Consider the following 26663-nt stretch of genomic DNA (forward strand, 5'->3'; position numbering starts at 1 on the left):
CGTCCGATCATGCATAGTTCTCTTGCCCGTATTCTCGGTCTCTTTCAATTCCCCTTCATCATTGTATTTCCATTTCATCTTTATTAGTTTGGCCTCCTTTTTGTCGTGGTCCGACAGTATCTCTTTATGTGTGTGTGTGTGCGCAGTATCTGTGTGAGTTGTGGGGTCTTTAAACAAGAACTTTGGCACAAATTGCAAACAGAGAAGAGAACAGACCGAGAGCAGAGCATTCCGATTTGCCGCGAGATTTACAGAAATTTATGCAGCTCCTCCGCGGATGGTGATGATGGTGATGGTGACGTTGACGGTTAGCGAGGAGATGATGAAGATGACGACAGCCACAGCCAGAGCCAGCCAGTCAGCCACTGCCACTGGCCACAGAAATAGAAGCAGACAGGCGGGTGGTGGTCTAGGGGTTGCTTGAAGGTAATGGGTGGTACTGGGGGATTTAAAATTTTTGGGGCCACTTCAAGGCGCTGACTGACTCAGCTCGACTGCTGTCCGCCCAATGTTTGTTTAATTTGTCTGCCTTGGGATTTTCCCCCACGCTTTTCTGCTCTTTTTTCGGTTTTCGGGATTGGTTTTTTGGTCATTTTGTCAAAAAAAAATATAGAATTTATTCATAATTTTTCTAGAATAGAAAAAGAAAAAAAATAAGTTTGACGACTCAAAAACAGGCGTGGCAACTGACTGATTATTTAGTTCGTTCGTGTACCTCGTATCTGCGCACGTAAAGCGATAAGCAAATTAGCTGCAAATCCCTTGCCATCTCCTAAAGATAGCCGTTGGACCGAACCAGAAGACCCAAAAGAAAAGGGCCTGGACCATAAATGTGTGCCCATCACGAGCAGCGGGAGTGAAATGATAAGCGAGAGCCATCCAATCAACCAAAGCAAATACAGAAGATCACTTGAGTACTTGTGTAGATCCGGTAATATAATGCCTAGACCTCCGATAAGTTTGTCTGAAATGGTTTATTTTAAAGACAGGGCTTATCTAATTTCTTTTAGAGATCAGTGACTTTGCAGATCTCTTTGTCAAGGGCGAAGGTTTTAACTTGAAGATACATGGGTTCTCAAAAGGTCTATGACCATTCGTTAAATTTTTTTCATTTTGAATAATATTGGTAAGTAAATTTACAGAAACAAAAATTACTTTAAACTAATATTGGAATATTCTTTGTTCCTTAACCAAATTGACATTTCAAAGCCATAATGGGATGGAATATTTAGAATAATAAATTAGATTTTTGGACTGGCAAATCCTTCTTCCAGATTCACAAGGACTCTTCATAATATGAAGATCTGTTAAATAAAGAACCCTTAACAATCTATGAAGTTGAAGCTGCTCCAATGGAAAAATCAAAGGCCTGCCCAAGACCAATCAAGCTGAAGCCAAAGTAATTTATGGCCCAACCTCAGTCTAACCCAAAGTCACTTCATCAATGGGAATGGAAGCCATTTACAGGGTGGCCTAGTGTTTCTCATAAACTAGTACATACTCCACAAAAGTTGCTTGGGGGTGTTGCGATGACTGCTACAAATCGCTGGCCATTTGGTCTGTAGCCACACAAGAAACGAGTACATATGTATACATATCTGCATCTGTAAAAGTCAACTAAATAAATAGTTACGGGGGTACTACTGTGTGTGGGGGATGTGTGGCACAAGCACAAGGGGGCAGGGCACTCTCCACATGTCGCGCACAATTGCCACTAATTTAACGTTGGTTTTTCTTTCATTTTCTCTCTTTGGCTTGGCGCTCAGAGCTTTCTTATGCTTAAGTCTGCCTCCAAAGCTGACACTTTGTGCTGCTACTTACACACACATTACACTCACACAGACACTCGCACACACACACACACACACACACACCATACAGAATGGGACCACACTCGAGAGCATTACTAATCTGTGTCTTTTTATAAAGCCAAGCCACAGCGAGGTCAGGCCACAGCAGACGACAGAAGACGACAACGACTACAACGACGATGATTCGCTGGTAAAGTATCTCTAATGAGACATAAGCACAGAGCACTTCAATGCCCAACTAAGTTGGACATCTCTCTCACTGAGAATCTCCTCCTCTTACTGCTCTTTTTGATACCCTTGCAGAGAGGGTGTTCTAAATTCCACCAGAATTCGCAGAAAGCAGACTTAACGGCCCTTCTCATCTCACTTTCCTGCGGAGGAGGTGTTATAATGCTTTTCAGATCTAGAAAATCCATTTGCATTTCTGTTGTCTTGATCAGTATCAACATATTCCATTCGCATGTGAAGTAGTCCTTTAATCTTTAAACAAAAAATATTAAACAAAGCTTCGATGGCAACTTCTATCCCCGATTCTATACCCATAATAAGCCTTTGGGCTAACGAAAAATGTTACTTTATAGAAAAATAACTAGAAAACTTGCAACTAACTAATATTTGTACTGATAGATGGAGCGGCTGAGAGAAAGAAAATGTGAGGTATAACACCTAGAGAGAGAAAAGAGACAGAGATAGCAGATAGAATGTGCATTCTGAAAATCAACGTTGAGCCGAGGAGGAGAGAACCGAACCCCACAACCCAACAAACAGGCGATAAGAATCTCAAGTGCAAAGCAGCCAACGAAGCGTTCGACAAAACCAAACATACACCATACACAACTACAGATACAGATACAGCCAAAGATACAGATACAAAAAAAAAGTATCTGCTGCTGCTACTGTTAGCATTTACAGCCTCAATAGTTGGTTGCTATTTGAATAAATATTTTTCATTGAATTTCGTTTCGTTGTGGAAATTTTCAGCATACTAGAGAGGGGGGGAAAAAGTTCAGTAATTAAGATGCACGAGGCAAACAGCGGAAGCGAAAAGATGGCGAACCTCTGCTCAAAATGTGGGCGTGGGGCGGGGTTGGTTGAATCGAATCGGATGGGATGGGATGCGGTATGGCTGGAAAAACTCGCCGCTCTGCACCCCTCCCCCCCACGTTTCACATGAACAATTCGTGGCGATAATTTATAGAATAAATGGAATGCACTTCATGGCAAAAACCATCGTCGCTGTCGTCGTCGCAATCGTTGTCCAAGTCCGTTCCGTAATTAATCTATCTGCGGTTTTGACGTGCTTTGAATAGTCCCAGTCTCAGTCTCAGAGCCAGTACCAAGTCCCAGCGATTATGGCTCGCTGATCATCATCATCATTAACATCAACATCCACATCTCACCGTTGGGGTCTGTGTGGGCTCCCAGAAGAGATATACATAGTAGAACCTCTCAACAGTTGAAGCCTGAAAGTTATAACTTGTGTGTACCTTCGGAGTTCGCTCAAAAGTCTTTTTACTGTACTTGCTTACCAGAAGAGGTTCATACATCAACGCACCTCCCCCAACTTATTAGAAGCCACCTTTTTTTTATGGATTTTAGCGAAGCAAAAAATTACCAAATATTCAGAAAAAAATTCAAGCAAAAGTAAAATATAAGTAAACGAAGCAACAAAAGCCGTCGACGAGACGAGAGCCCAACAACAAGAGAATGCAACTTAATTTGTATGCCAAAAAATTATAATAAAAGAAACCAAAAACGAAGCAAGACAAAACAAGACAAAACAAAACGAAGCGAAGCGAAACGAAACGAAAGAAGCGACAAGTCAAGCAAACAAAAAGCTGAAGAACATAACAAAGGAACAACGGACAGCAGAATGTCTTCGACGACTCTTCCCGAGACGGACTTCAAATGAAATCAAAAGTGCAAATGACAACAAAAGACCACGGGAATCGGACTCTGGTTTATGAGGGGGGGAGGAGTCCAGAGAGTGGGGGGACTTAAGGTAAAGCTCTGTGGAGTATTCTCAAGAAGGGGGAGATGTACAGGGAGCAGTACTGTTAATGAGTGCCAACCACAGCAAAGACGCAGACAAAAACGAAGCAGAACTTCAAAAGGTTCAAACTTTGATTACAGATCGGACTCCATGATATCTCCTATCACTGGAGTGGGTTATTATGGGTGACAAATCTAAGATCTAAGATGTTTTTGCATGTATTTGGGAGAGGGTCTGTGACTTTCGGAACAAACAAGTGCAAGTACAAATTTTGATTAATTTCAAAGGATGCCAAGTTTCAAAAACAACTGAAACGACTTCTAGTTACGCCACGAAATGAAATTATTTGCTATCAAGAGAAGGAATATTGAGTGAATCGAATATTTTATACTGCCAGTATCTGAAACTGTAACCTGGTTACCCGCTACAATAACTAATTACAGGGTACAAAAGCAAAATGTAAATCATTTTGTGCAAAAAAATAAGAGCCAGCTCCAATAATCAATTGAAGTGTCTGTCTTGGGTTTTTTTTTTGGGGCGTCGAAGCGGGCTGGTTGTGGAGGGGTTCTGGAGGTACGCGTAGAGTGGTTCGTGGAGCAGTGGCACCTCTTTGGTGTGGTGTGGTGTGGTTTGGTTAGTTACCGCCAGCGGCGACCACATAAAGTGGAAGACAAGTGGCGGCATGGCATGGACAAGTGCCATAGAAATTGTGATTGTGTGTGTCTGTGTGTGAGTATTGCACAAGAACCAAATGAAAAGAACGCAATGTAAACGCAAGAAACCAAAAAAAAAAAAACAAGCAATAGAAAGAGAAGAAGCAACCAGCTAAAACAGCAAAAGCAACACCAAGAACTAGAAGGCGGCAGTGGCAGAGGCAGCGGCAGCAGCGGCAAAGGCAAAACTCAAGCACGCACTTCAGACGCAAAAGAGACGGACAGAGAGAAAGGAAGACCGGGGGACAGAATGGACAGATATAAGAGACTAGGGGGCCGAAGCTTTAGATACCCTAGAAGATCGACAAGGGATTGATCCACATGATATTGTGTCTGATCTGAAACACATACGAAACGATTAACCATTGGGGGCTATATCAAATACCTATTATATTACATTTTGTAGACAAGTTTATTCCATTCGAATGTGCGATCCTATCGCTAACGATCTGTTGAAAAGTTCAGAGATCTTTCAAACTGAAAGACGAATTGCCATTGAAGCTAATTAAAGAACAATTTGTCAATAATATTTGCAAGCTTTTCTCAAACATCAAAATACATACCCTATTACAAGGGTATACAAAAAAATATAGACAAGGCACAGGCTACATACATATTTATGTCTATATCTCATAGCTGATGAATGACTGGGTTGAAGGCGTTGCAGAGGAAATGTCATTTGGAGTCGATGATGTGGTTTATGACGATGATGTTGATGATGAACTACGGTCCATCCAAGCCTGTTGTGCACGTTCCTTCCCTTCCCAAGTTCCAGACAGTTGATGAGGCACACCACACCGCCACAGACACGTTCTTATGGTGTGGTATGGTACGAGTGAGTATATGTAGTTCCAATAGTTGAAGGCGGCACAGTCAAAAGACGAATGAGAGGAAGGAGAACAGTCACCAGTTAACAGTTCAAGTGTTTACCAAAAGCGGAACAATGGGACTGAAAGAGGAATACGTTGACGAAGAGGCGGAGTATAATGCAAACAAAAAATTTGTGTTACGAGTACGAAGCGTTAATTCAATGAAATTACGTAACTGACAATTGGAATCAACAGAAATTGTTCTGCGAAAGAGAAGCATACACATTTAAGAGGGAAGAAAGGTGGGAGATTGACTGCGAATTCTTTTATTTTAATGAATCAATAATGTTAAATGCTTATGTAGTTATGATTCAGGGACTTGTCTAGTTGAAAGAGAAAAATATGCCCAACCCCCCGAGACGAAGATGTATGTATGTATCTCTATCCTCTCGATAGCATGCAAGTATGTTGTTCACTTAAAAGCTGTTGTAGATGTTCGAATGCTGCGAATGGTTTCCCCGTTCGCCAAAGAAGATCTGTACTTAAATCATCTAATCAACGAAAACTCGTGCCAAAGTTTTAAGCATTTCAAAGATTATAATGCAATGCAACAAATATACATCCACATCCCACACACTTGTGACTAATCTGTATCCGCAAGAACAGCATTAAAATAATTCACTTCCCCCGTTGGAGATTAACACGATCGTAGCATAGCAATGTCACATCGAGTATTGGCTGCAATCCATCAAATCGAGAGATTCAATGTGAATCAAAAAGAAATAGGAAATTGTGGGTACACCAGCAGGCGGGGAAGGGGAAGGCAGATAAGTATAAACTTCCCATAATAGCGCTAATTGTATGATATTTAAAGTTGATTATTAAGCTGCCACTCAGAGAGCAAATAAAGCGCATTTAACAATAAAACAATTAGCTTTAGTTGTTTTTGTATATCAATAAAACATAACAGCAATTAAAATGTCACTGGCGAAAAATCACTAGCTGCAGTCCGCCACTCGTCACACACATCGAGATATACGTAGATACATTTATAGTCGTATTTGTCTATCTGTCTGATACTCGTACTCGCATCAAGGGGAAGCGCTGACATTGCAAAGAGTTGCTATATGTATGTACGTTTGTTTGTATCTGTATATTTGTTTGGCTGGACTTGCTTCTGCTTCTTGTTTTGTTGTAGCTTTATTTGTATGATTCTACGGTTGTGTATACATATTTTAATTTAATTGCCAATGATACGCGTCATTCAAACCTCGAAGCGATACGTTACGAGCGACCACGACAACGATGTTATCTACATATACATATATCGGTAGGAGTCTTTATGTATGGCGATGTGTGTGGATGAAGTTGAGAGTGTTGAGCGTGCAATGCGGGGGATTTTTATGCTCTATGATAGGGGTACGTCCCACTCTATGAAATGTGAGACAGATTTGGCAACCGATCAAGCCTAAATAGGTTGAACTTAAAATACAGAGCTGGGTAAGGTAACAATTAATGTTGAGGAAACAAGAAATGGAAAAAATAGTTACAAATATGAATTTAAGAAATGTTATTTTATACTAATCTATTCCTAAGAGCATTGCAACTGCTGCTGAATGGCTCCTCTAGTGTTCTCTTGCTGTTTATTTGTTGAATTTAAAGTGTTTAGCGCAAAAAGATACATAACGAGAGTATCGTATCGGAGACGACGCTCGGGGGAACACTTTTGATGGACTTTCCTTGGCACAGACAGGGGCAGCTGATGGATGACTTCGAGCTGCAATTTATTATACTCGAATGTTGATTTTATGGCGATGGAAATAGTGCAAGCATTCAATTTAAGGTTTGCCAAAAAGCGTTTCCACTACTGGCGGACTCGAGAGCTTGATAAATTGGTTAAAGAACCATTGGGGCGTGTAATTTTTTTGCATTGTTTCCACTTGCCATTAGAAATGGGTTTGGGTTTACGTTTACGTTTGGGTTTGGGTTTGGAAGAGAACGTAACTATCGATGCCGGGGGATCTCTGTTTGTTGATGGGTGTTAAATTTAATTTATGGCGCAACAGAAAACGCTACATGCTCTACATATTCCGGCTACCAGTTGGTTAAAGGTGTGCCGGGTCTCCCCTTGCCATACAAATGTTTGGGTCAGAGATGGGTCCCAAACCCCCTCGATTCCATGCCACTCGGTCCCCATTCCAAGCCATCCAATCGCTAATTGTCATCGACACGGGTCTTTGTTGTTCTGCAGCTGACTCGAATGAATGGCTGTAAATTGGGGATGGGCTGTACGCCATAGCTCTATAGAGCTTCTGCTTCTGCTGCTGATGATCTCTATTCCCTGCCTATCTTTCGAAAATTATCAGCGGTGAGGGGACGGGGGGACTGCTGAAATGACCTCGCCTCTTCGTCGGTTCTCTTCTGCTTTGGGGCAGCCTTCGCTTTATTCAATTTATTTCTATTGCCCGGAGTCGCTGTCCGTGCCCGCTCCGCTCTCATATCGTGTCGCATCGTGCCGAGTTGAGTTGTCTTCTTTAACGTCTTCTCTTTGTGTCTTTGGCCACAATTGCCATTGTACTAATTCCATTAAATGATGGCGACTTGCGTGCTTTTGTAATTGAAATGCTCATCATACAGATGGAAAAGAAGCAGCAGGAGAAGCAGTAGCAGACCACTAGGCAGAGATAGCAGCAGAAGCAGAGGTGGAATTAAGCACTGTCAAAATATGTCAGTGGATGCTGTTTAATAGAGATATGTAGACTGCATTTTAGAGTGTGGATTAATCGGTGAATTAATCTTAGCCTAATCCTTAAGTGAAGGACTAAGAGAATATATGTAAAATTTATTTTCTTGTGAGTATCTTCTGACAAATTTAGTCCAATAAAAGCTGCACAAACATTTTAAAAATCGTGTTAATTTAAAGAATCCGAAGCATATTCAGCAAATCAACTACTACCTCGTTTCGCCAGTACTTAACTTAACATCAGTGGAAGAGCTGCAGAGCAACAACAGGGCAGCATTAAAAGCGGAAGCAGCAGTACAAGAAGTGTAGGCAGAGATAGTCAACCAGAGCATAGGCAGAAGAAGCAAAAGCAGAGCAGCATCAAAGCATAAGAGCAGCAGCAGACGCAGTAGCAGAACTGGGCAGAGGCTGGAGTGGAAGCATTCATAGGTAGCGACAGAAGGGGGGGAATCAGCTCAATGCTTGAGCCACGCCTCATTGAATGTACAGATGCGTGCTCGAGTGTTGAGCTCTTCTCATCGCATTGAGACATTTGACGCCATCGTCGACGCTGGCGACGTCTTGCTTGCTGCCGTTGTTGTCGCTCTGACGGCCCGGCTCTTATCAGTTGTTTGAAATTCTTGTATGCAAGACGGTACAGATTCGGCCACAACGATTCCTGAGTACCTTTCTGGCAAACAAAAGATATTAAATAAGGGAAAAAAGGTCATATTATTGTACAAAGTTACTATGCAATGAACGGATAAAATATGGATTATAGTAAAAGTTTTGCCCAAATTACTTCTCCCCAAAATGTACTCATCTCTCTGGGTGTAGGGTACTCAAATTGTGCCTTCTGTTCATGCTGCGCCTAAGCGACACAAGGCGATTGCATTTCCCTGCCCCTGCCCTGGCCTGCCCTGGTCTGGTCGCAGCACTCCTCTCTTCTGCGTTGCTCCACTGCTGTTCTTCTGCTGCTCCGCTCTGTTCTAAACGAATGCTTATCGTGAGGGCAAAGCAAAGCCAAAACGAGGCCGTCGCGACGCGTCGCTGTTGTTATAGAATGCAATTTTCTAATAATTTAGTTTTAGTTTTTTTTTGCCTCGTAAATGGGAGTGTGTGACTGTGTGTGTGTGTGTGCACTTGTAATCACCATTAAAAACGCTTAAAAGTTTCTGCTCGCTTCCTTCGAGCTTCAGCTGGTCTCACGTCTCACTCACTCACTTTCTCCCACATGCTTATATAATTCCGCACAGCATCTTCACTCTCCCCCCAGCTCAATTTCTAATGAATATGTTAAATCTGACCTAATTTTCTAGCGAAATAAAAGAACAAGAAAGAAATGTTCGCTGCGAATGCTGAAGCGGTTGATACCCTTCCATATTGATCATAAGAATACATAAGTATACGTACCTACATATGTATGTACAATATATGGGAAACCGATTTCGATGATTATTTAATTAATTCCTGAGTATTGTATGCTACTTAAGCATATCATATGTACATATCTACATACATACATATGTACATAAAAATTTGGATATCGGAAATATTTTAAAGTTAACCTCCAAATATACAACACTCAGCAAGGGTATAGAAATCATACAAAATTCTGCGCTTAAATGAATTCGCATAATTAGATGCAGCAGACGGTGCAAGGGGCAAGTGCGCGGAGAGCAGACTGCAGTAATGAGGGTGTATGGGAGGGAACCAGATGCAGAGTGTGTGTGTGTGTGTGTGTGTTTGGGGGTCGGCTGGGGTTAAGGGGCTACCAGTTTGAAATGAAATGGGTTATTTCTCGCACATTTCCATGTGAAAAAGTTTTAGGGATAACTGAAAAAAAATTGCCATATATTCTGGATAAATTGCTTGGCAAAATTATGGAACATGCGAAAATACGGCTTTATAAGGAAGTAAAGTTTAACAATAAAGCCAAAACTTTGCTAATTTTAAGTTGAATATTAAATTGTAAGAACTTGTAAACTTTTGTAACAGAATATTGGAGAGCATTATCAGAAATAGAGGAACCAACATGAGGTTAGTTGATACATGTTAAGTTTTAGAGATTTAATAAGAACTTTTTTTGCTATTATTTGTAATATTTATTTTATGATTATATCAAAATCATAGTTTATTCGTGATCCTTTTCGATAGCTTGAATTTATGGACGGGCAAAAATATCATCACTCAACAAAAAAGTAATAAAAATATACTGGTAATATGTAAAAACTTTTTATGTACTTTTGAAATTTATACACCAAAATATTCATAGCAACCACCAGAAAAACAACCGTACTTCCCTAAAAATTTCAATTTTCTCTTTTCCTTGTATCTGGCTCCAACCACAACCACACCCTAATACTCCCTCGGCGGCAATTGGAAAACAATTCACGCGAAGAAAAAGAATAATAAAAACAATCAAAGAACAAACCAAATTAAAAAGCAATTCCCAATAAGAACAATGTTCCAATGCAGTGACCACCAAGTGGACAGCACTCTTCCCACCTCATCCACTGCCCTTCCATAAAAAAAACCACCAAACCCACGACCCCTAAAAAATGTCTCAATTTTGCGCTCGGCAAAGCACCAAAAGGAGACCAAATAATAAACACATAAAAGTAAATAAAAATCCCAATAAAAAACAACAGGAATAAAAAAATAATACAAAATGTATAACGAAGTGGAAATGGACAACAGAAAGTAGGAAAATCAGCTGAAGAGAAAGAGGGGTGACAAGATTGGGGAAGATGATGAAAATATTGGTCATTGCGAAAAAAATAAAAAGGCATTTTGTGCCAAAACAGCAATAAAGTCGAAAAGCAGTTTATCAAATCTCCAACGCACAGTGGGTGGAGGATGGTGAGGGATTCTGGTGGCGGGGGTTCTCTAGGAGATGTCCACAAAACCAACAACAAAGCCTCTGACGATTACGCATCGTGTGTCGTCCAACAATCGTCGGGCACTCCACCCTGAACAAACAATAGAAATGGAAAGGGAGGCTGTAAAGTAGGAAAGTCGAAGCAGAATATACTCTGAATATATATCTAGGACAATCTCTTAATAGAAGCTACATAACAAAGAAAATATATATTAATAAGTCTTTATTTTACAATGATTCAGAGATATGATATCAGATACGCTGAGCACTATATAACAAATTAACTGTTCAGTAAAAAGAGGTTCAAAGATTAATAAATCTTTTGGAAAAAAAGTTACAGATTACAGTTACATCTCTAAGTTACAAAACTTCGCTTCATACTCATGTGAACCCTTCAAAAGTCTGACCAAATACCGATTTCTAAAATCGTTCCCCTAAAGGACACGCTAACCACAAATTTTGGGACAAGCTGCAGCCCCCTATGGACCCAAATAGATAGGAATTGAGCAATGATGAAATAAGCGTTAAATGTCTTAATTTTTCTTTGTTTTTTTTTGTTGGTCGGGATGATGTTCTCTTTCTCTGGGTGTCAGCTCTGTGTTTAGTGAAAGTAAAACGCATGACAGGCAATTTTCACAAAAGTTTCAAAAGAATTTTCCCACAAAATGGTGACCAATGGTGGGGTGTGCGGCGAGTGTGTTGAGGGGCTGGCCAATAAAGCCAAAGTCCAATGAGGTGCTCAAATGATCAAGAACCATGGGTGGGAGACCAACTTGTGTGGTCAGTTTTCGGTTTGAATTATTGACATTTGTGTCAAGTCTCGGTCTCGGTCTCGATGTCCGTTTGTCTGTCTCTCCCCCAAAAAGTATTTGCCACTCGAATTTCTGTGGCGGCGGTTCCGATTTCTGTGGTGACAGCTGTTCAAGGGGGAGTAAATTGGAGGGTTGGGATTATATAGAGTGCCCCACGAACATTGGCTATTTGTGGAATTTATGCAATTTGAAGTGACTTCTGTTTGACGGTGTCCCAGTCTCTGTCAGTCCTTTTGTCTGTGGGGTGGAGAATGCCGATGGAATGTGATGAGTAAAGAGGGGGAAAACAAATGAAACGTAAATTTTAATGAATAGCCTTACAATCAGATATAGATGTAGCGGATGTATGGGTGACCACAGAGTTTGAACATTTGGCCAAATAAACATTGAGGGAATATCCATTTCTAGTCCATTGTGCTGATGCGTAAAAAAGTAGCAGTAAAACAAACCCTTAACCTCACTCCTAGGCATTTCCATTTATCAATGTTCTGTGACATTGCGTGAAAATTAAATGTTTTTCTTTTATTAATTTGAATTGGTTGCCATATAAATTTAATTATGTCATTAATGATATCATTTATTTTTGTTGATTGAGGAATGTTTATTAATACAAACCAGGTGTGGTTCAGCCTCAGGGAAGACTAGAGATAAACATGTAACAAATGATATGTTTTTTATTATTATATGGTAAAAGATTATGCCCTTTTTATTTTATATTTATTTCTTATTGTTTGTACTTATTTCTTATTTATAATCCGTTTATAAAAATAGAGTGTTAAATGTGGGATAATTTTGGAATAATTTCGATTACTCATCTTGCGGGTGCAAAAGCTTGTACTTTCTGTTTTTACGGCTGCTCCCTGCACTGACGCGCCCAATTGTTAACAATTATTATATATTTCTGTGGATATATACACACTATGCATATATTTCTGTGTGTTATGGCTTTTTGTTATGGCAACAGCTGCTGCTGCGAGTGCGCCCAGTGCTCCGGGTGCTGCAGTCCAACAATAAATAAACAGCAGGCCACTTGAAATTGGATCGCCAAAAAAGAAAAATCAACAACGGACGACCAGACCACATGAGGCCGAGTCAGTCCAGTCACATACACTGCCACCCAAAAGCCAGCCATACACACAAACACACAGAGAGAGTTTTCACTTTTCTGACACTTGACTTGACTTGGCCAGGGCCAGACGTAGTACAAGACCCAGCACCAGACTCAGGGCCAGTGCCAGACCTGGCCAGGGTCCGAAGTCAGTCCGATGTTTCCTCCTCCCCACCCTGCAAGACCCATCCTGCTTAGCCATGCGATGATGTCACAGAGGTAGCAGCACAGCAACAACAATAACTCATAAATGAAAAGTGAAAATCATGAGGAGGCCCCTGCCTTGGATGCCGTAGAAAGTTGCGCAAATTCTTTGGCCCTGAGGCTGAGAAGGGCCCACCCCGGCCCGGCCTGGCCCGAAGATGGAGAGTTGCCAGAGCTACAGTTAAATATTTGTTGAATTGTCACGCTTCTTTACATCATCAGCAGCATCGTCATGAGGCTGCTCTGCTGATTATCATCATCGTTATCGCCATCGAGTCGTATCATCACTGCTGTACGTACTCGTACAGTCTTCACCTTCATTTATGCCGCATCCTGTGTACGTTTTTGAGGACAGCTCTCGATTTATTTTTATTTTTCTGTTGGGTGAAAATCGAGTCAATTGCAATGTGGAATTTTGGTACTCTATGAGGGAAGGGTATTGCTGAATGAAAGGTAAGATGTGCAGTGGATTTGATGCAATAGATATAACATATAGAAGTAATCCATCAAGGCTTTATAATTACAGCAAGTAATTTGAAGTTTACTGCTGTTTAAAGAGAATTCCCATTGCTTAAAGCTCGATAGTAGCTTTAACTAGTGTACAAGTGTAGAGAAACTAAACTTCGTTGCGTTCCGTAAGCTGACATTTGTTCATCCTCATAATTCGTTTTTGTTTCTATTGAATGCATATCTCGGTATTTACGTGCAGTTAACGCCCCAATCTTGAGTTTAATTCCAGAGTTGTGACCGACTTGGAGCTGAAGTTTGGGCTGCTGCTGCTGCTGCCGTTGGCCGACGGCAATTATGAAACGGAGGACAGACGTTGACTGCCGTTGACATTGATAAAATCGTTGGACGCGTGCTGCGCCCAGACGACAGATCTCAGACAGATACCCCATACCCGTATCCATACCCTCACCAAAAGATAGAAGGCAGCAAAACGAAGTGGAACAGACAACAGGAAAAAGATTACCTCGGGGCAGCGAGCAAAACTTTTTCATGCGACTTTTGCTTTCATCGAGGTTGGGGTGGAGAGACCAGGCCAGACCAGAGCCCACTCCAACTTCTTGGAAAATGTATCTATTGACCGAATGCCATCCACACAGAAAGAACTGTGGGCTGCCTGCATTTGCTTAGCATAAATTTTCAAGCTGTTCTTTTGCCTGACATTCACTTTCCATTGCCTTTTGAGGTAATTTATGCCGCGAGAGTTCTCTGCGGGGTCAAAACCGATGGAAAAACGAGCCACACAGACGGAAAGCGAAAGTCTGCGCTTGGGTTAAGTAATCTGCTTATGTGAGGCAACATTCTTGTGGGGACCAAGGGGGAAACCATAGATCAACAGAGAGTCGATTGAAACCGTATAATGAACTCTTGATACATAGCTAAGTCTTGCGACTATCGAGGTGACTTTACTTGAACTTGAAGCATTGTCTAGTTAAAAAAGAACCCTACAAAACCTTAGCATTGTTTTGATAATCCTGCAAGGAAGATTATACATTTGACCCACATAAAGATGAATGTATTTTCTACACTGATTTAGAATGCCAAATGACAGTACGAAACTGTTTCATATAGAAACAATAGGAACAAGAAATCTTTAAGGGTATTTAAAACTTCCACAAGCTAGTCTTTCTGTCTGCCTGTCTATTGGGGTTGGGACTTATTTTTGGGTGGTTTACCCCAGCCACCGCCTGGGACCCGGAGGAAGCACCGTCATTTAAATAAACAATGTGCACTGGTTCAAATTTATGCGCATATCAAGCTGACAAGGTTATGAAAATGCTAACACGGCCTGCGACTGCCAGACAGGATGGATCCAGGCTCCCTTTTCCTTTCGGCATCCTTAGGCTTGGCTGAGTTTAAGTCCTGTATCTGTCTCTAGGAGTACCTTTCCATGTACGACTAGTAGGTGTTTCAGTCTCTCTCTCTCCCCCCCTTACACACAGATCCAGCTCTCCAGCTGTAGCTCACCTATGATTCATGGCTGCTGCCTGTCTTGGTGGCTTCTCTTTCCCATTGTTGTATGTATAAATTTGGTTGGGGCGGCGCTGGCATAATTGAAATGTAAATTTCGCAGCAGAGTTTTCATATGCAGACAAGAGGTGGCAGCCGAGTTGAAATTAATATTTTGTTTGCCATCCAACAAAATAAACTAGAAATGGCATAAGAAATTAAGTGCTGGAGAGACAGACACAGTAGCAGGTGTGTGAAAACTGTTTGGGAACGACTAACTTAGATATGAGGTTAGGTGTGGTTTGAGGTTCCTGAAAGTTCTTCAGAGCGGGAAAGGTAGACGATATGTGGTATGAAAGACACTGAGGATAGGTCGAGAAAAAAACTTTTCGGAATACATACGATGTATTTACTAAGAAGTGTTTTAAATAGTTAAAGCAAAACAGAACGTAGGATTAGTTGAAAGAATTGAAGACCATGAATATTTGAATATTTTTAAGTCGTTAATGATTTTTTCCTACGTTAAGAGCGAATTCTTAGAAGTCATATAGATAGGCCTAAGATTAATTTTTAAGACATACCAAAGATTCAGACACTTGTGATCTTATAACAAACCACATGATTCTGTAAATAAAAAAGAGACCAAAAAGTTATAGAAAATCTGTTGAACGATTTTTTATTATTTCAGTCTAATTTGTAATATTGATTTCGGGTATATGGTATCGTCCTGTTTCAAATTTAAAATCAGTTTTCGCCCACAAAACTTCAGTGTAGCATAAACAGCTTCATCAGTTGCACCAACTCTCCATGAAACCACCCTAAACGGGGCACAATGCAACAACTCATTTCCTTTAAGCATATGCAAAATGCATATTTAACATATTTTTTCAGTTAACATTTGTATTTTGTTGGGTTTTTAGAGGTTTTTCGTACATCTTTATAGCCACCATTTGGTTACACATTTGGTAACTGGCGTCACTCTCTCAAAACGTGACTTTAGCTGCATTTTTTCGCCACTCGCTGGTAGATCTTACTCTCCACTCCCCACATTTCCTCTAGACCCCTGCCAGTAGACACTTGTGTAAGACCCACTTTGGTAGTTTCATAATCAACACACACACACACACACACACAAACCCCAACACTCGTACTTGTCCAAGTGCCGGCCATTTTGTGGCTACCATCTGGAAATGCCCGAAAAGAGCCGCCACCCACAAAAGCAGCAGCAGCAGCGTCGGCAGTGAAAAACTCTTAGGGAAACTCCCGCCCCTCCCTCTCATTACACCTCTCACACTCGGCCTGCATAAAACCGTTGCTTATTAAATTTCGCTCAATTTTAATAAGCAACTTTTTTGTGTGCACATTCCTAAGAAACAAAGTGAAAAATGCTGCAATTATGAGTTTTTCTCCCCCACAAAAGGCTGGTATAAAAAAACAAATCAGGAATCAAAAGTACGGAATAAAAAACAAAACTTGAATACTCTTTCATAAATTTAATAATTTAATAAAGCGCCTTCAATATACTCGTACTCATTCCTGTTCGTTTGCTCGTTTATTGATCCAATTAAATAACTGAATAACTGAAATATACAACTCACGAACGATTCCTTTATAATAACTGACTTAAATCTAATTTGTTAACTGTCTTTGTCTTATCAAAATATGTGTCGAAGTATGTGATTGTTTGTTACATGAGACAAACGAAATAAAATAACTGTCTAAGCTTGTTGAATGTCAATTGATTTATTAAATTTCTTCTAAATTCTGTTGCTAATTGGAAAACTAACGCCAGTTTTAATTTTTAAATTTTACTTTGATGTTTCCAAACACTCTACAAAGTTCTGTGCATCTATCCCCGATTGATCCCCTACCCATTCCTTATCTCTCCTGACAGTGCACACTCCCATTTCTTGTTCAGAAAGTATAGAGTATCCGCTACAATCCTAAAAGGGGACCACAGGCAGCTGGCGCGCCTCGGACTGTGATGACTTTTAATGAATTTTTCACGCGCGCTTTTGCAAATGAAACTCATTTTGCATAGGCACGTTCCCCAGTCCGAGCCCCGGTGCCGTCTGCACGTTCCTGCCCCAAACTGCGTTGCTGCCTCTGCCTTTGCCCTAACATATGTTGTTGGGGAACATTTTAAGCAGATTTGCTCGCATGAAAGCGAAAACTAGCGAAACTAAAATGTTATTACGCATACGCTCTGTTGGCCGGACGGATGGCCCTAAAATTTGGGTCAATTTTAGTTGCTTTATTGAAGCTTCTTTCGGTTTCTTTCGGTTTTCTTTTATACACAGCTACAAGAAATTTCCAAGCGCAAGTGTTTCTTTTTTCACTCCCTTCTTTAAAGGAGAGTCGCTCCGTTTTGGGCCACAGTTCAACGACTGCAAAATGTTTAAACAAAAGCAGAGGAAGCAACAAGCTTTTCTCTAGTTTTTTGCAAGCGAAAGAAATGAGTTCACTTGCCTTCGTTCGTTTATTTTAATTGCAAGATATTGTTGTACTTTTTGTTGTATTCCCTGTATCTTGTTTTTGCTGTTTTTTTTTTTTTTTCTGCTTTGTTGGCTAACAAATAATACAGAAATGAGCTGGGTTTTGTGGCCTAATTAGTTTCACCTGTGTCAATGTGCAAACAAAGCCGCCAAAGCATATGGGAATGTATGCCAGGAGCCTGGCCTTTTGTTGCCTCCTCTCTTGTTGCTGCTGCTGCTACTACTGCTGCTGATGAAGAAGACAACAACGGACAGATATAGCATATACTCGTAGTAAAGTATAAAAAATATATATATACAATATTGAAAGGGTAAAAGAACACAGAGACATAGGCAGACATACCATACAGCATTTAATGAGAAACCATTCTCATTTTCATTTCGGTTTCTAGCTGAATCTATGACGGGCATACATATGTGGATTTGTAAATCATATGGTTGGAGGATACATGTATGATTCATATTATTCAGCCACGACCATGACTAAGTTGCTCTCTCTCTTTCTCCTCTATACAAGTGATAAGAATAGTGTTCTTTACTGCTATACACACTATAAGAACTATGACTGATTTAAGGGAAACAAAGAACATTTTTTGTGGATGAAGTAAGTGCTCTGAATATGCAAAGTATTTGAACTCTAAGTAACTAAGCAAGTAGGGCAATGCAGTGGAAAACACTAATGCCTTTGGAAAGTCATTAGATAGAATGTAATGGAATGCCTCTTTCGCTCATCCGGAAGCTTAATGTTGAATGACTCATTGAAAATGCAAATCAATACATTGTTTTTCTTCTCCAGCTTGTGCATCGCAAACATTAATTACCATCAATAGCAGACAGCCCACAGTAAATCCCAATCTGAATCATAAGTCGGCATAGCCCCATGGGCCAGTGAGCCAAAACCAATATCTCGCGAATGCGAGACACATAACCGGGAACTACTCAACAAAAACAATCCCAGCCATAGATCGGTTTCATTGCCACTTCCGAGAAGTGTTTACCACTGGCACCGGCTCTGGATAGGCCAATGGGCACTGTTCTTTGGTCACCTTCTCGAAAGCCGTAACTGGCAGCGATTTCTGGGAAACAAGTATGCGATAAAAAATAAATTAAATAAAGTTAAAGTCGCAAACGTAAAACCAAATAAACAAGAACCTGCGACTCGAATGCTCCACTCATAAATAAATAAATAAATAACTGAAGAAAATAGGAAAAACAACAAGAATCCAACAAATGCCCAAGAGACGGGGAAGGCAGCAGATATGTAAATTATTGAACGAATTAATTCAAAGTTCAAGTCACACGTTTTACGTGCGAAAAAGACAAACGCAAATAACAACAACAACAATAACAATAACAACAAAAATCGAAAATAAATCTAGAAAATAAACAAAAGCTAGGGAGGAAGGCTAGGATCGGGGTTGGAACTTTTGATACCCTTTAGCCCCAAAAATTTGTATACGATGTGGTGGGAAAAAATTGTCAGTTCCGAATTATAATCTCCTTTAAAAGTTGTCAAATAGGTTTAAAATTGATGTGGTTCCTCTTTGCTTCCTTATCTGTGTTGCAAGTATCCGTCCAAATCATCATACCCTCACAAAAGCCTATAAAAAAAAACTTGTAAAGCAGAGGGGAACAGATGGGCATAGAATTAATTTTTAATTTCAATTTCAGTGAAGACATCGACGAGGAGACCAATGTGTAGTCCCCCATTCACTTTCTATGAATCGGATAGGTCTCAATCTGGTTCTGGTTTAGGTTTTGCTTTTGGTTCTGATTCTGATTCTTGTTGTTGAACATATCTCCAGGGCAGTCTGGTTATTGCGTAGGCGCTGACCATAGAGAGGGGTGGTGGAGGCAGAACTGTAGGTAGGAGCATGTCTAGTCGCTAGCTGACTTGTAGGTGAAGGTCGTGCCGCAGGCATGTTGTTGTTCTATTTGCGTATTGTTATGTTAATTCTTTTTCGGTGTGATTTTTTTTCTATGTGGCATTCTTACAGCACAGTGGAGACTCGTTGGAAGCTATTGCTTGTAAGGGGAATGTGTTTACATTAGATTTCAAATGAATGATTAATGCTGATTTAATGCATTTTCGTTAGCTAATTAGACGCGTAAATATCGTTTTTTCATTTTTTTCGGACTGCCAAAGATATGAAAATTTCGTCCACTTCTTATTATCATCTTTCAAATAATGACACATGAAATAGTAGAGAACTAGAGCAAGCTAAGCCATTAATCATGAACTATGCTTTTTCTCACTTTGATTGTTTTATTGTTTCTGCCTCATGGTATTCCTCTCTTTGATTGTCTTTGATAGAAGTTGGAGTGGCCTTCGGGGAATTGTTTGCTTTCTTTGGTATTTTGGCTTAGGAAACTCCAAAGGCCAATCTAGAAACATTCTTTTATATTGCTGGGGAAAACTTTATTATTTATAAAAGTATTACTCAAGCGATTGTTTCACCACAGAACTTTTCTCAAAATTCCTTTACTTAATTTTCCAATTCCCCTTTTACCTGCCACACATTCAGCATTCCTTTTCCCCATGCCCACGCTCTACTGTATTTTGTAATCTTTCGGACACTACGTATACGTCGCGTGGTGCGTGTCTCATGAAGACCCCAGCAGCAGACCACAGAAGACCACCAAAAAAGATATAGAGAGGGAAAGAGAGCCACATTCATATGTATAAGAAAACGCCAACTTAAAATTGTATGGCATTAAGAGACATTGTTGCCATAGCTAAGTGCTTTTAATGTTTATTAATTATGCAATTAAATGTTGCTGGCCATTTAATTGTTTTAATATATACATATATACTACATACTACACAGCGATATAAAAACATTGAGACTTGGAGAGGTAGCAAAATACTTTGAAAAATTTTTTTGTTGGCTGGGGCTTCTGCGGTTTTTGCGTCTTTGTGTCTTTTGTAATGACGCGACTAATGCGCATTTAATTTGACACTTTTGACATGACTTTTCGACTTGCCGCTCGTGCCTAATGGGCCAGTCTTTTACAGCTCTTAGCCGGGCCAACACCAACACCAGCTCCAACTTCAATTCCAACTCTAAACGGAATTATGTCAGCTAATTATTTAGTTAGCATCATTATGGGAAAGGGAGAGGGACAGTGCCACAAACACAATTGTGAGCAATTTTTCTATTCATTGAGTGGAAATTGTTTTTGTATAGAGATATTTTTTCCAGCGTTTTGTTAGGAGCGCTGTTTGGGGACTGGCATATAATTTTCAAGACCCTGAGCCCCATAGCGCCAGTTCTCCAGCCAAGGTCAAAGTATTTAGCATTAGTTAGATGATGGGCTCTCCAGCTCCAGCTCACATGCCCCATACCCCGCAACCCGAGTCTTTTGTGCACTTTTGGGAGTCACGAAGCGGCACGGAAGACGTCACCAGCCGCCGCCACAGCAGAACTCTTCTTTTGGGTTTTTGCTTTCATTTCAAGATATTCAGATACACATATTCAGATACATTTGTGGTGGTATGTGGTATGTGGATCCACATAAAACTCGGTTCGCCTCAAGGCCATATAAATTATGATAATCATAAGAATTACTTGGCACAGTCGCTCCCTTCCTCCATCTGCGAAAATTCTTTTGCTTCTTAGCCTCTTTTACGTATTTGTATGTTTTGTAATAAAAATGACAAAAAGAACAGCCGAAAAGGGAATAAATGTACAATTGTGGTGCTTCATTTAGAAACGATGGTATTTTAAATAAATTTAATATTATTTTAAATTTAAAGAAAAAAATGTTTTTTAATTAAATTTAAAAGTACACCAATCTGGTATAAAATAACAAGAAATTGGGCATACCACAGCCTTGTATACTCTATCCTAATGATAATAAAGGGAATAAAGCCAGTAAAATCTAATATTTACGAATTATTAAAAAGATAAACATAGAAAGGAACACTATTTGGCAGAACAAGAACTAATGACAGCAATGAAGAATTTTATTTTCAGCCGTTATGGGACTAATGGTTATCACCACTGATATTTTGACCAAAGCTGAACATGTGGGATATTTCAATCATATTGTACGGCGTTACAAAAAGCTGGAAAACTTTACGATTTCTTTACGTGCTTCACTTTAAAAATTTTCCGATTCATTTTCTGTGGCTTCCGCTTAAATTCTGGGCTTCGTGAAGAGGAAATAATTCTCATACCCGCACACAGATGTACACCCATACGTGCATCAATTTTTTGTTCCCTCCTTTGGGTGGCTTTAAAATTGATGAATGATTCTGCCGTGGCGAAGAAGGGTCGTCTTGGTTGGCTTCGGCAAACAATTTGAGCAGCCAAAATGCATTTGATGGGCATTAAAGCTTTCAAATCGAGCTTACGATAAGCTCTTTTGTGCTGCCAATGGAATTATTTATGGAGCGGTCCGAAGAGGGAACATCTCAAGATGGGAAGTGAAGAGGGGTGAGAGGGAACTTTAAAATATATGTATTAACGTAGGTATTTTTGGCTTAGTTTGTGATTTGGAAGGGGTGGCGCTTTATACTGCTTTTAGATTAGATGAAAAAGAGAGTATAGATAATCCCTTCCTCCCAAACCCCAGAATCCCATATATTTTTACTAATAAAAATTTAGCAAAAACATAGAAAAACATTAAGATATTAATAAAAATTGGGTTATTAGGTAAGGGAAATTCTAATAAAATAACAAGGCAACGTCAGAGTATTGAATATTCAGAAAAAATAACTATCGCACTAGAAAAGAAACATGTATTAAGTAATTTATGATTTCCTGGCCAAACCCATAATTCCCTTAGCTATAATTTAAATTATTTTTCCCAAACCTTGAGCCTTAATTTTTCTTTAATTTTTCATTTAAATATTATCTTAAAAATTAATTAATAATTCCAAGATAAAATATCTTGACTTTTTCACCAAATAAAAAACACAATAAATCACCCCTACCAAACATAACTCTTCCACAAATGTACGTCAGAACCACCAATCGAAACTTCCCCCATTTCCAGCAATACCTAACTAAAAAAAAAGAATCATCCTCCTGGCGGCTTTTGATTAATGGTCTCGATAAGCTCGAATGATAAATATTTAATTATTTCATTTGTCCAAAATCACTGGCACATTATTTATCTACATGACATGGCCAAACAATTTCAATTGTCACAATATTTATTTTATTTCGTTTGTCAGTCAGACCTTTTTTTTGTTTTTTGTTTTTTTTTTCATTTTGCATTTTTGGCTTTTGTATCTTTTGGCCAAATTTTGCTGAAGCCATTTGATTGAAATCGTTTTCATATCGATTTAAAATTCAATGCATTCTGCATCCGCCATCCATCTGCCATGCCCACACTTGAATGCCACCGCCCCCGGCTCTGAGGCTTCCCCCAAAAATGGTTTTGTCAAAATCGTTTTTGGTTGATTTTCATGGATTTTTATATTCAAAAGCCATCGATGAACTGCAGCTTTTGTGTCATGTACAACATGCCGAAGTTGCTGCTGACGATGATGCTATCGATGATCATGATGATGATGTCGATGTGGATGTTTGACTTCTGCGCTTCAAATTTATTAAATTCATCAGCACTGACAGTTGACAAAACCAATCGCCGCCTTCGAACAGCAACAAATTACGAGTACATACTGCTACCCCGAAAGAGAAAAGAATTGTGACAAAGTCTGATCTAAAATAAACGAGAGAATGCGTTTATTCATTATTAAGACTATGGGATACCGCCTAATTAATAACAAAATTTTAGAAAATAAATTTGTTAGTTCTGGATGTAATGTTTACACTTACAAAATTATTTTTTGTGACTTGTTAATAATATTTGTACCCTTAAAAAATTATAAAAAAATTAGTATCACTTCTGATTTTTGGTTTGTATATCAGATAGACAACACCTTTGCCCAATAATTCCAATTTTGAATCCTCAGAGCTTCTAAGATACTATCGGATATAATTATACAAAGCATTTATCGATATAGTTTACCTGGTTGATTCGATGCACCTTCCGCAAACATCTCCAGCAACCAAACATATCCCATTTCGGTGCCAAGTACCGGGTATAAATATGCCATAAAGAACAGAAGACTTTAAAGGGAACGTTGAATGATGAAGTGGGTTTTTTAGTTGTTGTTTTTGGTGGTGGTGGTGCTGCTGCTGCTGCTTCTGTCGCTGCCTCTGTCTCTGGTGCTGTGGTTGCGGCTCTGGCTCTGGTGGGGCTATCCAATCATCGACCACACGTTTGGCATATGAAATGATTTGTGCCCATTGTTCAATTGTTCGACGTGTCTGCTCCTTCACCAAGCCTCTACATCTGCCTTCCATCTGCCTCACCATCTGCCTCTGGCTGTGGCTGTGGCTGCGAAACCAACCCGGGATTGGGTTCCTGGCCTGTGCTGTCGCCTGCTGTCGATGGCGCGTATTGATAATTGAAATCAGGCATGAAATCGCTGCGGCCACTTGAATTATGGCGTTTGCCTGGCGCTTTTGTTCTCGCCACTTTCCTCGGGACGGGAACCGAGACCGGGATTGGGACTGGCACCGGGACCTGAACAAAAACGTACCCCAAAGACATCCGACACAGTAGCAACAACAGCAGCACCTCTACTCTCCTCCTCTGTTCCGTTGGGGTACAAAAAATTTGCATAACAATTTGAAATTCTTGTGCAGTAACGAGAAGGATGGATGGATGCTCCCTCCGTGCCAGTACCTCCCCGCTTTCCGTTGATTGGCAGCACGCGCTGCGCTTTGATTGTTAACAAATTCCCGCTATGGCCATAAGGCTAATTAAAATACCCATTTTTTGGGCAGTAATTAAACGCCCTCATTCCATATCTAAGTTGGGTAAAGACCTGAGAAACCTCTCTCTGCCATATAATCCATCTTTTCGTTTGTTCTCAAGTGCACTGCAAACCACAGCAAAAAAAAGAGGAGAAGTTTTTGAATATCTTTGTGAGCACGTCGTTGGCTTTCTTCCTTTGGTTTACTTTTCCTTTTTTTGGCCTGGCCATAAAGCACATGCCACGCCCACCACTGCATATGGCTGCAGTTTAAAAACTTGACAGCCCACAAAACGGTCTAAGGGTGTGGTGTGGTAGACGGGGTATCTCGAGAAGGAGACAGTTGAAAAGAGCAGCCAGGCCACAGAGTTGCCAAAGTTAGCATAGATATGGAAAAAAGCCAAGAGAATAAGATATCAAAATACTCTATTAAGGAGCTGATTTTGGTGGCTATTCTCATTTAGTCAGTTTAAAAGGGAGAAAAGAAATTATTAATGGGACACGTCTTGTTTTTGTGTTCGAAGAATCGAAATAAAAGAAATGCATCGAATAGTCTTACCAAGCTATATATGTAGATCAATTTAAAAAAGTTATAGCCAATATCGGTTTCACGCTCCCTTCATTTGAGTTGGATTATCGTACGGTTTGATAGTTGGATAGAATATCGATCATTTTAGACCTAGTATTATATTTTTTGTTAGCCAAAACCCACTCACATTAGAACAATGCCTCGAAGCCTGTAGGTACATACATATTAATTTCTCAGAGATGACTTCCTTTTAAGTGAATATAACCAATCTTCTTTGTATTTCCCCCATCAACGTAATGTTTGAAGTGCACTGAAACTTTCCTGAAAATTAGCCATAACAATCACAATAATCACCCAATTCAAATAGCTCCAAGTGAGAGTATAAATGAGGGCATTTAAGGCAGCCTTCGGGCCACCAAAGACGATGACGACGATGATGGTATGGAGGATGCGATGCCTTGGAGACAGCAGCTGGCAGAGACAGTGGCTGTCTGACTTTTCTTTATGGTCGTCATGTGAGTGGGTGGCCTCCATGACAGTGCCCGTTTCCTCCCACCCCCTGTTCGCTTCTGGCTGCTGTAGTTGCATTTATTAGTTCTTGTGAAAATGTTTTTCGCTTGAGCGAAGCAATTAGCGTTGGAGCTCTGTGGAACGATACACAAGACGACGCATCTGTGTGTGCTGCAGGAAAGAGGAGAGCAAAGCAAAGCAGAGCAGAGCAGAGCAGAGCGAGAACTGTCGATCGATGGGTTAGCCCTGGCATCTTGACACTTTTGACACTTTGTGTGCACTAAAAAGCAGCTGCTTAGCAGCCCGCCTGATACCCCTGTAACCATCCAAATACGTTGGATGCCCCTCCATACTGACATGTGTGTTTAAAATTCTATCTGCGGACTGCACAAGTATCCGTGTCCGTGTCTCTGTTTGCGTTGCCTCGCTCGTTTGTCGTCTATTTGCTTAGACATCGCATCGCATTGCATGGCATCGCATGGCCTGGTCCGGCATACATGGCGTATGCGTAACCTTGAGCTTTGTAATTCTCCCTCTCTCTCGCTCTCTCTATTTGGCTCTGCGATGATATTGCAAGCACTACTGGAGAGACAGAGAGATAGAGAAGAGCAGTTTAGCAAGAAAGAAAGAAAGACTAGCTTTGAGAGTCGAAGCTTAAGATACTCTTGATAATTGTTATGGCATCTATGTATGTGTGTATATGATTAGTATACTCATCGAATCTTGGTATCTTTGACTTAAATATACCTATACTAGGTGGAGTGATAATTAGCAAAGTTTTTATAACAACGGACACGTCTATTTTTTCAGTTCAAGAATGATAAAAAGTAAAAAATGCTTCCTCTTTGCATAAATCCAATCCAAATCATTATACCCCCTGAAAGAGTACAATGATGATGATGTTGTTGATGGCAGAGTCAGAGAGAGAGAGAGAGAGAGAGAGAAAGAGCAAGCTAACGACACGCATATGACTGCAATATGCTTGAAAAATATAACAATTATGGCTAGTTAAGAATTCTAGCGTGCCATTGCTTTTGCTTCTGCTTCTGCTTTTCCTTCCCCTCTCTCTCACTCGCTTGTGTCATCTCTTTCTGGCTATGGCCATGCAATGCAATTAGTTATTTAAGTGCTGAGTACATAGCAAACTCGTAATCGATGGAAATGATTGTGAATTGTGCGCCACAAAAAAGGAAAGACCTTAACTTCTTCGATGGAACATTTTGGAAACCGAAGCGACCTAAGAAAAGTGTATAAAGAGGTAAAATCCTTTTAGATACATCTTTTTTCATACATAAATGTTTATTTGTCGTAGAATATATTATATTTGAAATATATTTAAATAATT

General features: G+C 40.1%; 2 protein-coding genes across 7 annotated transcripts in view; one reads left to right on the top strand and one right to left on the bottom strand.

Annotated features, from left to right (window-relative positions):
* LOC111070361 (tetratricopeptide repeat protein 30 homolog) overlaps window positions 1-26663 on the top strand; it is a 70628-nt gene that overhangs the window by 18180 nt on the left and 25785 nt on the right. The gene's annotated exons all lie outside the window — the stretch shown is intronic.
* Window positions 1-26663, bottom strand: part of LOC111070362 (protein dead ringer-like) — a 30629-nt gene that overhangs the window by 3431 nt on the left and 535 nt on the right. The window contains exons 1-2 of one of the 6 annotated variants that reach the window (XM_022360833.2): window positions 23487-24204; window positions 15591-15633 (exon numbers count right to left, since the gene is read on the bottom strand). The exons of 1 other annotated variant lie outside the window; for it this stretch is intronic. In XM_022360833.2, the coding sequence (XP_022216525.2) occupies window positions 15591-15633; window positions 23487-23836 (393 nt within the window). In that variant the 5' untranslated portion in view covers window positions 23837-24204. Of the gene's footprint in view, window positions 1-15590; window positions 15634-22780; window positions 23178-23486; window positions 24205-25847; window positions 25898-26663 lie in introns of those variants that run through there. 4 more of the 6 variants (XM_022360832.2, XR_002607347.2, XM_022360834.2 and 1 more) reach the window with 4 other exon arrangements.

The sequence above is a fragment of the Drosophila obscura genome, unplaced genomic scaffold (assembly GCF_018151105.1).
Source record: "Drosophila obscura isolate BZ-5 IFL unplaced genomic scaffold, ASM1815110v1 contig_14, whole genome shotgun sequence".
Lineage (NCBI taxonomy): Eukaryota > Metazoa > Arthropoda > Insecta > Diptera > Drosophilidae > Drosophila > Drosophila obscura.